The sequence below is a fragment of the Sciurus carolinensis genome, chromosome 16 (genome assembly GCF_902686445.1).
Source record: "Sciurus carolinensis chromosome 16, mSciCar1.2, whole genome shotgun sequence".
Classification (NCBI taxonomy): Eukaryota; Metazoa; Chordata; class Mammalia; order Rodentia; family Sciuridae; genus Sciurus; species Sciurus carolinensis.
This window is the reverse complement of record NC_062228.1, coordinates 67,096,298-67,110,585: the sequence shown is the minus strand read 5'-3', so window position 1 is coordinate 67,110,585 and position 14,288 is coordinate 67,096,298. Positions and strand designations below refer to the sequence as shown.

General features: G+C 55.8%; 1 protein-coding gene across 1 annotated transcript; it reads right to left on the bottom strand.

Moving 5' to 3' along the window:
• Positions 1–6,023: 6,023 nt before the first annotated feature.
• Positions 6,024–8,484, bottom strand: LOC124966250 (ubiquitin carboxyl-terminal hydrolase 29-like). Its single transcript, XM_047527284.1, has 5 exons — positions 8,204–8,484; positions 7,927–8,126; positions 6,725–7,751; positions 6,471–6,575; positions 6,024–6,327 (listed from the first exon to the last, which is right to left on the bottom strand). Exons 1-5 carry the CDS (start codon positions 8,482–8,484, stop codon positions 6,024–6,026), a joined length of 1,917 nt encoding a protein of 638 aa, XP_047383240.1.
• Between the last annotated feature and the right edge of the window lie 5,804 nt (positions 8,485–14,288).

The following is a 14,288-nucleotide window of genomic DNA, read 5'->3' as shown; positions in this document are numbered from 1 at the left end:
GCACACTGCCAGACAGGACGCCTGGGCGGCGCGAAGCTCGCCCCAGATGGCCCGCAGCTCGAAGGCCACCGCGGGGGCAGTGAGGACGTCTGCCTCACCTCGGAAACACATCTGGCTTATGCACTCAGCGGATTTTGCTTGTTTGTTTTTTGTTTGTTTGTTTTATTTTATTTGGTACTGCGGATTTAACCTAGGGGCACTTAACCACTGAGCCACACTCCCGGCCCTATTTTATTTTGAGATGAGGTCTCTGTGGGTTGCTCAGTAATCTTCTGGGATGTGGCTCTAATCTGGAGCAATGTGCCAGAGAAAAGAGAGGACTGGGTAGCTTGCACGAGGTCCTTCTACCCTGCTCTGATGCCCTAGGAGAGGTCCTCTCTAAGTTGTCGAGACTGACCTTGAACTTGATCCTCCTGCCTCAGCCTGCTGAGCTGTTGAGATTACAGGGGTACATACCACACCCACCGCTCAGCGCACATTTATTAGGTGCAATTCTTTGTAATGAACTCTTGCAAATACTGAATATACAACAATAATCAGAATGTGACAAAACCCTTCATGGCCAGTGAGTAACGGCTAGTGCTGTCCATTCCTCTGAAACTTAGACACTTTCACTGTGGGGCATAATCTGCTTGTAGAGAATGTAGGAGATGGTCATGTCAGAGATCGCCAGGCTCACATGTCATCTGGAGCTCTTCTGTTAAGTGGACAAAACAAACGTAGAAACCCAGGTGAGGGATTGCCCCTTTAGCGCAGAGATTGGGAAAGGAGGAGGAAGAAATCTGCTCTCGGCCTCCACCCCGCCCTGCCTCCCTCGGCAACCTTTCTCACTAGATGGGCAGGACCCTGAGCTTCCCATTTCCTGGAATCCATCTGTCACAGTGAGGCAGGAAACCTGGGCTCCTTTGGGTCAGGTCTCTGCCACAGGGCTGAGGATCTGGGCACAGGCCAGGCTGACTCCTGGGCAACCAGAGGGAGGAAAGTAACTGGGCGAGAGATCCACTGTTTGGTACCGAGACCCGACCACGAGAAGCAGGTGTGCACAGAGCACTCGAAGAGCTGGTGGACACTGGGTGCCATACCCAGGATGGGGCGGGGGGCCGGCTTCCGTAACCCTGTGTGTCCATGCGCAACCCTGGACAGCAGCCACTCCGGGACCCCTCTGGGGACCCCTCCCCGTCGGGAGGCCGCTTGCCTGACTTCTGTTGCTCTAATAAATTCTGCCACTGCTTTCACCCTGAGTCTGGGTTTCTTCAGTTCTCCAGGTGAGGAGGCCACGCTACAAGCCACCTGCCAAGTCACATGTGGACCCTGGCGCAAGGTGGCCAGAAAGCAGCACTCTGATCCCTGAGCCTAAACGGCCCTGCCACTCAGGGTGCAAACAAGGAGGCCATGCAGTGGGTGCTAGTGAGCTCATCTCACCTGTGCCCTCTGCAAACCGCCCCTGCCAGCAGGACTTCTCCCAAGGACAGCAGGAAGAGCACCTTCCTGCCCAAGAAAGGGATCATCCCACGTGCAAACGGCGTCGCCCACCTTCTTGCTAGAGGAGGACGTCCCTTTCGTCCTTAGTGGTTCCCAATTCCTCCCTTCCTTTCGGGTGCTGGGATGGAAGCCAGCGCACCTGGCCGGTGGCCCTGAATCACGCCTTCTGTAGCCCTGTCACTACACACCAAGAAATGATGCCGCGTAACCCCGGCAGGGAGAGGCGGTCTGGTGGGTGTGGGTGGGCGAGCGTCCCGGGAGAAGGCCCCGATGGGGACGAGCCCTGCAGCTGAGGGTGGTAGTCTTCGCAGCTCTGCCGTCCTGCTCCTGGCCGCTGTGTCCAGGCGGTGCGTGACTTCTGCGTGGCCAGGCTCGCCTTGGCTGAGGCCTGGGCCTGACGGTCCCACCTCTTTTCTTGCTCCTTTCTTCCTTGGCATCTTTCCTCTGGACTGGGTGGCACGGGAGGCCCCCGGGGAATCCTCCCAACCCAGCCCGTGCTCTGATGGGTCACTGTGCCCTTGAGGACTCCGGGTCTGCGGGGGTCACCGTGAGGTGTCCACAATGGGTGGGAGCCCTCCAGGCCCCTCTCCCCAGGGAGGTGGCTGTCCTCTGCCTCCTCCCCTGGCTTGGTGTTAGGTCCCCTCCTCTGACCTTTCCTAGTGACTGTCCAGCGTCCCTCCTACAAGGTCGTGCTGGAGTGGGGGTCACACTAATGTGAAGTGGGAAGGCCTCACCAGGCTCTAAGCTATCAGTGGTCAGGACCCCAGCCCGGGACCGGGCCAGATGGGCCAGGAGGCAGTCAGCATCCTCCAGGCGGACACTGAGTCCCCGTGCAGACCCCCTGCTGCCACGCCAGTGCTCCCACCAAGCAGCCTCCATCACAGGAGCAGGGGTCACATGTTTGCAAATGGGTCAGAAGGGGGCAGCACTGCCTTTGGCTCCTGAGCTCCTGGACCAGGGTCCTCTTGTTGAACTGCTGCCTGGGCGGGTCTGTGTAGGCCGAGTCCAGACCCCTCCTTGCATAAGCGCACCTGAGTGGACCCTCCACGGGGTGTCCGCCCTCCTTTGACCCCAGGGGCTGAACATGTAGGCCATGGACCCAAGGAGCACGTCCGGTGCCTTCACCTGGGGTAGCGTGGGAGGGGCTGTCCATCGGGAGGCCCAGGGCGGCTCGGCGTGGTCTGAAGGTGTGGGTGGACACTGGTCGGGCTGCTGCTGGCCCCCTGCACGGCACTGGAGGCCGCAGCTGGGCGACTCCACCCTGCCCAGGAGCCCCGCCAAGTGTGCCCACGGCTGGCGCCCTCGGTGCCGCTGCTGCAGCGGGGAGGAGAGGCGGAGGCGGCGGAGGTGAAGGAACCGTGGTGGGAACCAGGAGGACGGATGTGGGCGGAGACCAGTCGGGCGTGGTGGCCACAAGCAAGGACCAGAGGGAGGAATTTAAGTCGTGTAAAGAGATCAGGTCGAGTCCAGTGAGTGACCAGGGCATTCCCGGGCTGCTGTGGGCGCTCCCTGGAAGCGCGGCAGCTTTGCCTCTCGGGTCCTGATCAGCGGGAATGGACGAGCGGGTGCGGGTGCGCCTGGCTGGCAGGTCCCTCTGTGCGCAGGGAGGGCCTGGGCTGGGCACAGGGGCGGCCCGTCCCGCCCCGTGCTGTCGACCTGGGCTTCAGCCGGGCTCTCCGCCTGACCCTGCCCTTTGGCGAGGCTCATCCCGGCTAAAGGCGCGGCGGGTAGTGGGACAGCGGCCTTGGGACAACATGCGACGATTCCTTATGTCTGTCCATTTTAATCATAGTTGTGGACAACGCACGCGCTTTCCTACACAGTGTATGAACAGATTTATTTCATTGTGTGTGTCTTACAAGAAAATAGCCCAAGATATCATGAATTACGGATAGATCGCTCTTGTTTAAAAATAATTTCCTTATTTTCCTCTTAGATGTTAAAACTGATATTTTTTTTAAAATCTCACGCACGTGTCCCGAGCGCTTTCCTTTCCCCTCCTCCCTGACGGATCTGGTCTCTGCCCGACTCTCCAGGTCCCTGGAGGCAGAGTCCGCTGAGGTCTCACAGGCCCAGTGGTCTGTTGCCCCAGCAGGCCCCGGGGTCGAAGGCGGGCACGCCCAGGGGTGTTGAAGGTGGGCGGTGTGTGCGTCCCGGTCAGGGCCCACTCCTAGTGCTGTTCACCTTAAAGACCTTGCTGCCTTTGTGATTCCACTGCTCTGCAGCCCCAAACACCTGCAGGGTCACAGCGCAGAGCCAGCTGACCAGAACAATGGTATTCTTCACACAAAGGAACCGCTGTAAGAATATCCACACTTCCTTGGCAAGGATGTGGGGAAAAGGTACACTCGTACATTGCTGGTGGGACTGCAGATTGGTGCAACCCCTCTGGAAAGCAGTATGGAGATTCCTCAGAAAACTTGGAATGGACCCACCATTTGACCCAACTATCCCACTCCTTGGTTTATACCCAAAGGACTTAAAATTAGCATAGTACAGTGACACAGTCACATCAATGTTTATAGCAGCTCAACTCACAATAGCTAAGCTATGGAACCAACCTAGGTGCCCTCAAGAGGTGAATGGATAAAGAAAATGTGGCATATATACTCAGTGGAATATTATTTAGCCTTAAAGAAGAATGGAATTATGGCATTTGCAAGTGAATGGATGGAACTGGAGAGTATCATGCTAAGTGAAATAAGCCAAGTCCAAAAAACCAAAGGTCGAATCTTCTAATAAGCAGATGCTGATCCATAGTGGGGGTTGGGTAGGGAAGGATGAAGGAACTTCGGACTGTACAGAGGGGAGTGAGGGGAGGGGTGGGGAAGGATGGTAGATTGTGAGACAGACACTATTACCCTGTATACATGTCTAAAAATAATTTTTAAAAAAATGTATCACTGTCAAAAGTTAATGAAAATAAATAAATAAATAGAAGTTTCTTTAAAAAAGAATACCTACGCTTCCAAAGAACTGGGGCAACTGGATCGCTGCACCATGTGTCAGAAAGCTACTTGATCCAAGAAGCAGAATAAACCCAATGAATAGATAGAAACAAAAATATCTGAAAAGTCCACACTACATCAAAATGAGATGGAAAAAAGTATGTTTGGGTGCATGACAGAGTGAAATAGCAAAAGCCTGAATCAGACTGCAGAGAAAGAACGTCTGGAAACACCTCACGTCCTTCAACATGCTGCCTTCCACGCTGCCTTCCACGGGAGCTGACGTCCTGGGGCTCCTGCAGATACGGTCGCCAGCCACCGGCAGGGCTCACTAGTGACGCCTCACAGACACACAGAGAGCTCAGCCAACAGTATGCGCCTTTGTTGGTTTTTATTTTAATAAGTTTACAAAAGAATGGTTTGAATAAATTTAAGAAACAAAATACAATTAAAGTCCCTCCACAACATGAGCAATTGATATGTACAGTGGCGCAAGGAAGCAAGGTGGTCCCCACACTGAGGAGTGCATCTCCAACTCAGGGCATTCGCCTCCAGATGTTGGGTTCTTTTCCCATTCCTGAATCTACAGATGGACTGCAGATTTGGTATTTCTTCTTTTTTTCCCTGGTACTGGGAAAAAAATAAATAAATAAATAGAAGTTTCTTTAAAAAAGAATACCCACGCTTCCAAAGAACTGGGGCAACTGGATTGCTGCACCATGTGTCAGAAAGCTACTTGATCCAAGAAGCAGAATAAGTCCAATGAATAGATAGAAACAAAAATATCTGAAAAGTCCACACTACATCAAAATGAGATGGAAAAAAGTGTGTTTGGGTGCATGACAGAGTGAAATAGCAAAAGCCTGAATCAGACTGCAGAGAAAGAACGTCTGGAAACACCTCACGCCCTTCAACATGCTGCCTTCCACGCTGGGGGATGTTTTACCACTGAGATACATCCCCACTCATTTTTTATTTCTATTTTGAGACAGGGTCTTGCTACATTGCTGAGGCTGCCCTTGAACCCCTGATCCTCCTGCCTCCACCTTCCTAGTCACGGGGGTGGCTTTGGATTTTGCATTTCTGATCAGTCTCCTGATGCTGCTGTGTTGCTGGTTCAGGAAGGATCTTTTCAAACCCTCCCATTAAAACTCGAGAAGTTGGGCATGGTAGCCCAACATCTGTAATCTCAGTGGCCTGGGAGGCTAAAGAAGGAGGACTGCAGGTTCAAGGCCAGCCTCAGCAACTTAGTGAGGCCCTAAACAACTTAGTGAGCCCCTGTCTCTAAATAAAAGATATAAAGTGCTGGGGATGTGGCTCAGTGGTTAAGCACCCCTGGATTCATTCCCAGTCCCAAAACAAAACAAAACAAAACTAGCAAAACTCAAGGAGCACCATTTCTGATCTTGTAGGAGAGAAGGTGCATCTCTCCTGAGTTATGGGAGCCAGGTTTCTGTCCTCAGAGCAAATGTTTTTCATTGGGATTTCACCCTGAGTTACTTGTTCCTTCATTCTGGCCCAGTTGAGTGTTCTTCCTCCACAGAGGAAGTGGAATAGAGGGAGACCACCAGGCAGGTCTGCCAAACTCACATGTCACCCCAAGGTCACCTCTAGGTCACCCCAAGGGATCACCTCTGCCTGTGCGCTAAGTTCCTGGGAACTCACCACCTTTTCCAACAGTGCCTCAAAAATCTCACTGTGCATGTAAAAGAATATGTACCCGGTGTGAGTTCTCAGCTCCTGCATCACAGCCTCTGGGATTTCCAACACCCTCAGGTCGTTGTACATGAACCAGGCCTGCTTCTCAAAGTCGTACACGTCACTGACGTAGTGGCCTGAGCGGTGGGAGCGCCCAACATGGCTGACCATGCTGACCAGCCTGTAGGCCCTGCGGCGTCTGGGCCCCGGGCCTCGGCTACTGCATTGTCTGCAGTCTCTTGGTTTTCAGGACTCTGATCCGAATCTGAGGCACTGCAGACCTTTGGGTCAGCTTCCCGAAGTCTTGATTCTGTGGGTCCACCCACGTCCTTCTCTGGACACCCCTGGATACCCTCTGGGTCGGTTTTCTGAGGTTCTGGATTTTCAGGCACCTCTTGAAGACGGACGTCAGAAGGCGCTGAGTCTGGGGTGCTGACAGGTTCTCCTCTGCCCCAGAAGTCGGGGGGAGAGCGCGGCCTTCCTCGGCCACCGCAGACTCTGCTCTTGGCCGCTTCTGTCCAAACACCCTACTTCCCCGGCTTGCCAGTTCTGCCTCCCGGCCTCTCTGCCGTTCTGTTGGGCTTGCTCCTTCCCACATCCTCTGGAATTCTTGTGGCCCAGCGTCCCTGTCTGGCCCACAGAGTGGAACCAAGGAGTCAGGGGACTCCGAGCCCGGCGGCACTGATGCTGAGGGTGGGCTGGTGGGCTCAGAGGTCACCTGTGCACTCCGGGCCAGGGGGCGTGGTGGGGCAGTGTCCGCGTCGCACTGTGAGGACAGCATCAAGTACTTGGAAATGCCCACTTGCCGGTCGCTCTTCACCAGCAGCCAGGCCTGGGTGAAGCTGTAGCGTTTGAGGTGGACGATGAGGACCGGGGGGAGCCTGCGGAACCTGCACCACAGCATGGCGCTCCCCTGGCAGCACCTCTCGCAGCTGTACTCAAGCTCCTCTGCTGCGAAGAAGAGGTCAAACGCGCTCTGAACGGACAGAGGCGGAGCCTCTGTGCCCTGCTTCGGGCCCTGCTGCAGGTCGAGGGAGAGATGGTTGCTGGGCTCTGTCCTGATGACCGCCCAGCCACACACCTTGCACGTCATGGAGATCTGCATCTCAAACTCGAAGTTAGCCTCGACCGGACAGGCGAAGGCCCCGGTGGCCGCCTGGCCCCCGCCGCCCTGGGGCGGTGGATTCCCGCCCTGCGTGTTCCAGGTGGTGTTCAGCTTCGCAAACTTGTCTTTCAGCTGGTGTAAACACTGGCCTAAGAACTCGTGTGCGTCGTTCTGCTGGTTTCCAACAAAGGCCTCGGCCACCGCGGACACCGCACCTTTGATGCCGGCCAGCAGCTCCTCCTTGGCCTCCACCTGACAGACATCTTTCAGAAGGAGCAGCAGGCTCATGGGCGTGAGGAGCGCGCCCGCGGGGATCCTCTCCCAGGGGACACCCTGCGAGAGCAAGCCGTCTGCGAAGGAGGGGATGGCGAACAGCGCCTGCAGCTCGGCGTTCGTGTAGCAGGTGTTGCCCAGGTTGGGGAAGCCGCGCCACCGCTGCTCCGCGGGAGCCTCCAGGGCCGCCTGGGCGACACGGCTGTGCTGGCTCTGCTCCGCTTCCAGGGGAAACGCCAACCAACCTCGGGGGGTCAGAGAGCGTCGGGGTCGAAAATGCAGCCTCGCCTGGGTCAGGGCCTGCGGTAGGGCTGGTCCTGGCGGCAGGTCCGGCTCGGGAGCTCCTGTCCTTTTCTGCGTGGCCTAAGCTCCGGGGCCTCTCCCCGGGGCCTCCTGCACAGGTCCAGGGCTGCCTCTTGCGTTTCTTGGTGGGCACGAGGTCGTCCTCCTCCTCCTCCTCCTCCTCCTTCACCTCTAGACCAGATGGCAACACTTTCTTACCAAGAGCTGGTGGCCTCCACACAGGCGAGGGCGTCTTCCGGGAAGGAAGCGCCCGGCTTCCAATCTGGGTGCTGCAGGACCCGTACGGTGGCTCGTGGCCAGCCGCCAGCTGTGCCTTCCTGCCCTCCAGGACAAACCAGCCACTCTCGAGTTTCATGGGAATCTGAAATTTGTGTAGATGACAAAGCGCTCCGACTGTCCCAGCCCGATGCAGGACGGCCTGCCGATGAGTAAGGAGGAGCTGTCCTGCAGAGTCAGACAGAGGCAGCTCCGCCTTTCTCTGCCACGTCCAGTGAGGACACTGGAAATGTCACCGCCCAGGTGAAAAGTCCTCACGTGCTCTCCAGATCTGAACGTGACCACCAGCCTCCTCTCTTTTTCTCCTTCCGGCGTTTCAACGAACGTTTCTTTCCACGTGATTGTCCCCGTCTTCTTGCTCCAGATTTGGATGAAATTGTGTATCTTTGGAGGACTCATCCTTTCTTTATAAATTAAGTACGTGTTACCTGAAGAAAAACAGCACACATCTACAGTTTAGCCACGCGTGTACCGACCATGCCGCCGTGCACGAAGCCCCAAGGAACGAGGATCCGCGTGGGCCCCCCACGCCCTAAGCGAAGTCGCTTCTGAGAAGCTGCCAATGTGCTGGGGCCACAGCCGCCCCTTCTGTCCCTTTTCAGTACCTTGGAAATGGGCCCTCTTGCCGTGCCCCACCGACTGGGGAAGGCACACCACCCTCCCGAGGAGCTGGGCAGGGAGGCTCTGCTCCAGCGAGAGCTGCCCGCACACCAGATCCGGGACACAGCCAGGTCTACCACTGACCTCCCGTCGGCAGAGTCCTGGGGGCGCAGAGGACGTGGCAGCAGGGGACGCAAGTGGACGTGGCCGAGAGCACACGCAGGAGGGAAGGAAGGGGACGTGAGAAAGGGGCTTGAAGACGCGCTGATCACCAGGGACGGGCAGAGCCGTCACCTTGCCTGCTCCAGCTGCGGGTGTCGAGAGCTCAAGAGGTGGTCAGCGCTGACAAGGACCTGGAGGAAGGGGCCCTGGTGCTGTTGGTGGGCCTGCAGACTGACCTAGCCCTCGGAAGACAGGAAGTCCCTCGGCTGGAGCCCCAAGGGACAGCGGCACTCCCGAGTTCCTTCCTTCCCTCCTCCCCCTCCTTCCTTCCTAATGGATATGGAGGATAAGAAATCCCTGGAATAGTGAGGCCTGAGAAAAAGAAAAGGAGTAACACGAAGGCCGTGCATTGCCAGCTTTCACCCCAAGACAGAGTTTCCAGACGCTGGCTGCAGGCAGGAGGTGCTTCGTGGTCCTCAGAAGAGGCTGAGGAGGCGCTATCTCCTCCAAAGCAAAATGCTTTCTGGCCCTGCCACAGACCTTGACCTAAAGGCCCACGTTCCTGATTAAGCCAAACTGACATGTTCACCAGACCACGCCTCACAATAACCTACGTAAACCCAGGCCCGCCTTTGTTCAGTGGCTCACATTCCACCAGGACAGCGGGTCCACGGGCACCATTTCATCCCCTGAATGAAGAGCTGAGATGATGCCTGAGGTTTGCATCCTGCCCGTCATTTTGTGCTAACACTTTCCACTTTCCTTTTCCTCCCTCCCTCCCTCCCTCCCTTCCTTCCTTCCCTCCTTCCTTCCCACTTTCCTTTTCCTCCCTCCCTCCCTCCCTTCCTTCTTTCCTTCCTTCCTTCCCTCCTTCCTTTCCACCTTCCTTCCTTCCCACTTTCCTTTTCCTCCCTCCCTCCCTCCCTTCCTTCCTTCCTTCCTTCCTTTCCACTTTCCTTTTCCTCCCTCCCTCCCTTCCTTCCTTCTTTCCTTCCTTCCTTCCCTCCTTCCTTTCAACCTTTCTTCCTTCCCACCTTCCCTTTCCTCCCTCCCTCCCATCCTTCCTTCCTTCCTTCCTTCCTTCCTTCCCACCTTCCTTTTCCTCCCTCCCTCCCTTCCTTCCTTCCTTCCTTCCTTTCCACCTTCCTTCCTTCCCACCTTCCTTTTCCTCCCTCTCTCCCTCCCTTCCCTCCTTCCTTTCCACCTTCCTTCCTTCCCACCTTCCTTTCCTCCCTCCCTCCCTTCCTTCCTTCCTTCCTTTCCACCTTCCTTCCTTCCCACCTTCCTTTTCCTCCCTCTCTCCCTCCCTTCCTTCCTTCCTTTCCACCTTCCTTCCTTCCCACCTTCCTTTTCCTCCCTCCCTCCCTCCCTCCCTCCCTTCCTTCCTTCCCACCTTCCTTTCCTCCCTCCCCTCCCTCCCTCCCTTCCTTCCTTCCTTTCACTACCGGGATTTACAGAGATCTACCACGGAGCTTCATTATAGGCCTTTTTATTTTGAGGCAGAGCCCCACTAAGCTTCAGAGACTGGCCTCCAATTTGCAATCCTCCCACTTCAGCCTCCCACACTGCTGAAATTGCAGGCTTGCACCCTGTGCCCAGCTTGTACTCCATTTTCACTGCAGGAGTATGTACAACAGATAAGACGTGGAAACAGCCTAACCACCCATCAACAGATGAATGGATACAGAAATGCGGTTATTATGAATATTTCTGGGTGTTTAAAAACGAAGGAATTCCCTCGGGAATAAAGAAAAGCAAGCGCGGCTGCAGGGAAGAGGGAAGGAGGGACTGGGAGGGGGCGGCGCTGGGGGCGGTGCTGGGGGCGGTGCTGGCAGCGGCGCTGGGAGCCCAGGGCCCAGGCCCAGGCGAGGACCTGCGGACCTGTGAAGTCGAATCCCGTCTGCCGCGCAACTGCAACGCACCAGTAAAAACTGCGGAGAGGGGGCTCCCTCCACCTGCTCCCGCCCCCTGCTCGCCCACCTCTCCCGGCAGTCCAGGGGCCTGCTCCCTTCTGACACCCCATTTCAGAAAAAGTAAGAGTCCCAATGACAGTGAGAGAAAAGATGCCTTTGCTCACCACAGCCCCTTGCAAAGAAACCGAGCCGGAGCTCGTTGGAGGGTGGTCCCCAGCCCCGGGCAGACAGTCCTGGCTGCCCAGGGTCACAAGAGAGAAGCCGGGGTCTCAAAGTGCAGCTTTATTCAGCCAGTCCACACCGCCCCTGTGTTCTCTAACAGGATTTGTTTCTTCTCTTAGAAACAAAATAAGGCAGATCAACTCCCTTGCTAAGTCCATCAAAGCTGGGCCCCGTGCCGCCGCAGGCCTGTAGTCCCGGCTACTCAAGAGGCTGAGGCAGGAGGATTGCAAGTTGGAGGCCAACTTGGTCACTTAGTGAGACCCTGTCTCAAAATAAAAAATAACAGGGCCGTGGAGAAAGCTTAGTGCTACAGTGCTCTCCTAGCATTGCTGCGGCCCTGGGTCCCACCAGTCCTGCCGATTGATCCAGTCGGGGAACCTGCGTCTTCGTGGGCTAATCTCCGATGCAGTCCTAAGAGCGCTCCTCCCGACGAGACAGCTGAGACCAACGACCAGGGCCCAGCCCTGACTCTCAGAACGCTGCCTCTGCCAGGGCGGCTGGCAATTCTTACTGCTTGCGGAAACTTACACTTTGTGAGGCTCTGACCTAAAAGCTAATCATGACTTGCTCAGCGAGCAGTTCAAGCACCTTCACTGTTTCCCCTGGTTACAAAGAGGCAGGAGAACGGCTGCGTCTAGAGCGATGTTCCGCGATCAGACTCCAGTGTGCGCGGCCTCGCCTCGGAACTTACTGCTCCTGAAACACCCGGATCGACGTGCCGAGGCCCGGGTTCTCGTGTCTCAGAAGTCTGCTGATGACTGTGCCTCCTTCTTAGGTAAGAGCGTTGCATGTGATTATCGCCACCACAGGGCCTTGCTATGTGGCCTCAAATAGAGATCCTCCTGTCTCAGCCTTCTGAGTTGCATGTGACACTAACTTCTGTCTTAAAAATGAGCTCCTTTCTGAAAAGGCCAACATCCAAAGCCACAGAAAACTCCCCACCATCAAGTCCCCGAATCAGGGCTTCCTAGCCTGACGGGTGAGAGAAGCAGCTCCCCGCACCACAACGCCTGACAGCATTACATACGACCAACACGCCCCAACACACGTGCGCAGACTTCCCGACAACCGAACGAGGAAGCTCCCGGCGGAGGAAACGTACGGCTTGAAGAGCTGCGGGTGCCGCCGAGAGCCGGGAGGATGGCGCTGGGCTGCGTTCTGGCTGTGACTCCTGGTATTTATCAGCCTGAGGTGGCTCCGCTGGCCACGCCTTGTCTGGACCACACCCTTCCCGTTGAAATCGCCGACGAGAGCCAGGCGGCCCCCTTCCCAGCATCGGCTTGCCGCGCGGCGCCCACTGCGTGTTGGAGAGGCCTGTCTCCCCGAGCCGCCCGGCACGGTGCGCGGCGCCCACTGCGTGTTGGAGAGGCCTGTCTCCCCGAGCCGCCCGGCACGGTGCGCGGCGCCCACTGCGTGTTGGGGAGGCCTGTCTCCCCGAGCCGCCCGGCACGGTGCGCGGCGCCCACTGCGTGTTGGAGAGGCCTGTCTCCCCGAGCCGCCCGGCACGGTGCGCGGCGTCCTGCGCCTCCGCGTCCTGGGCTCCAGGCTCCCGCCCCGTCCTTTCCCCGTTCCTTCCTCCGTGCTCCCTTTCCTGCTCCCGGGACTGGGGGCTGCACCCAGGGCCTCTAGGGCGCAGCGGCAGCACCTCCAGGCGCCTGGATCGCAGGGCACACCACCCCCGCCTTCCTTGGCTTCTCTTTCTCTTCCACGACATTGGCATTTTTGAAGAATATACTGCTGTTGTGTGTGTGTGTGTGTGTGTGTGTGTGTGTGTGTGTGTGTGTGATTGGGGTCGAACCCAGGGTCCCCTGCCCCTGGGCCGCATCCAGCTGTTTTTGAGACGGGGTCCCAGTAAGCACCCACGCTTCCTCGGGATCACATCTAGCTGAGGCTCGCTGGGTGGAGGGTCCCGGAGTAAGTCTGGGTTCCCAGAATATCATTTCCAGACTCGGGAGATGTTGACTTGCCCTTTATTGGGGTCATGTAGTTAAGGAATTTGCTGCTGTTTCCACCGTGCAAATGCCATTTTTCTTGGGCATAATGGTGGATCTGAATTGCCAGCTTGATTGGATTAGGAGATGCTGATGATTAAGCGCCTCTGGGTGTGTCCATGCGGGCGTGTCCGGGAGTGACTGGAACGTGGAATGGTGAACTGGAGTGGAGCCCTCCCTAAGCGTGGACGGCACCGCCCAACAGGATGGAAATCGTCTAAGGCCATGTAAATATGCCATCCTGCACCGGATCATCCCTCCATAGAGAGATTATTAAATACCGACGTCCAGTGAACACCTTACTCCTACCCCCATTTCGGTGCACTACATGCCATGGTATTTAATTCCTGGGCTGATGGGTAAATAGCTAACGTTGATAGCTACCTCCAGGCCCGCATGTGGAGTTGTGCCAGCTCACACAGACTGTGAGTGCCTGAGTGTGAATCCCTGGCCTCCGGGTGGAACATTTTCCTCTGTCGGTAGGCTAGCAGAAATATACCTCACTGTGAGTCAAGTTAAGTTGAACATTTCTCTCCATTTTTTGGACAAAATATGTTTTCTCTTTGGTGGCCCATTCATGTTTTTACTAGTTTCCTGTTGACATATAAACTTCACTAAATCACAAAAATTCTTCTACCATGAAGGCTGTCACCAGGTACAGTGGCACATGCCTGTATTCCCAGTAGCTCAGGAGGCTGAGGCAGGAGGATCCCAAGTTAGAGGCCAGCCTGTTCAACTTATTGAGGCTCTCTATCAAAATAAAAATAGAAATGATTGGAGATGTAGCTCAGTGGTAAAGAACCCCTGGGTTCAATCCTCAATACCAAAAAAACAAACAAACAAACAAACAAAAAAACCATTGGTGGCAGTGGCTCCTGGGTGTTGTGGAGTGGGGAGCTGGATCTTGAGGCCAGTCATGTAAGCTGAGCTCGCGCCCCAGGCCCCTTACGTTGACCACACTGGACTCAAGCGAGCACTCTTCTTGCCACAGCCTCCCAAGTAGCCAGGATGACAGGATGCCCTGCGCTGCCCACTCACTCATTTCCTACTCACACTGCCTGCACCATCTGACATTTATGATTGAAGATTACATCATGATTCCAAGGTGATTGACTTTCAATATATATTGTGACATGGTTTTATTTTAAAGGATGCTTATGATTCTTTACCCAAAAAGGTACTGATGCTGTAATAGACATATGCGTATAAATATTCACCAAGAGGGAAAGACAACAATCCCCAGCAGTGCGTGGGATGTGGATGACATAAATATTACACTTCTGCCGTCAAGTAGTATTGAATGTAGTCTCTCTCT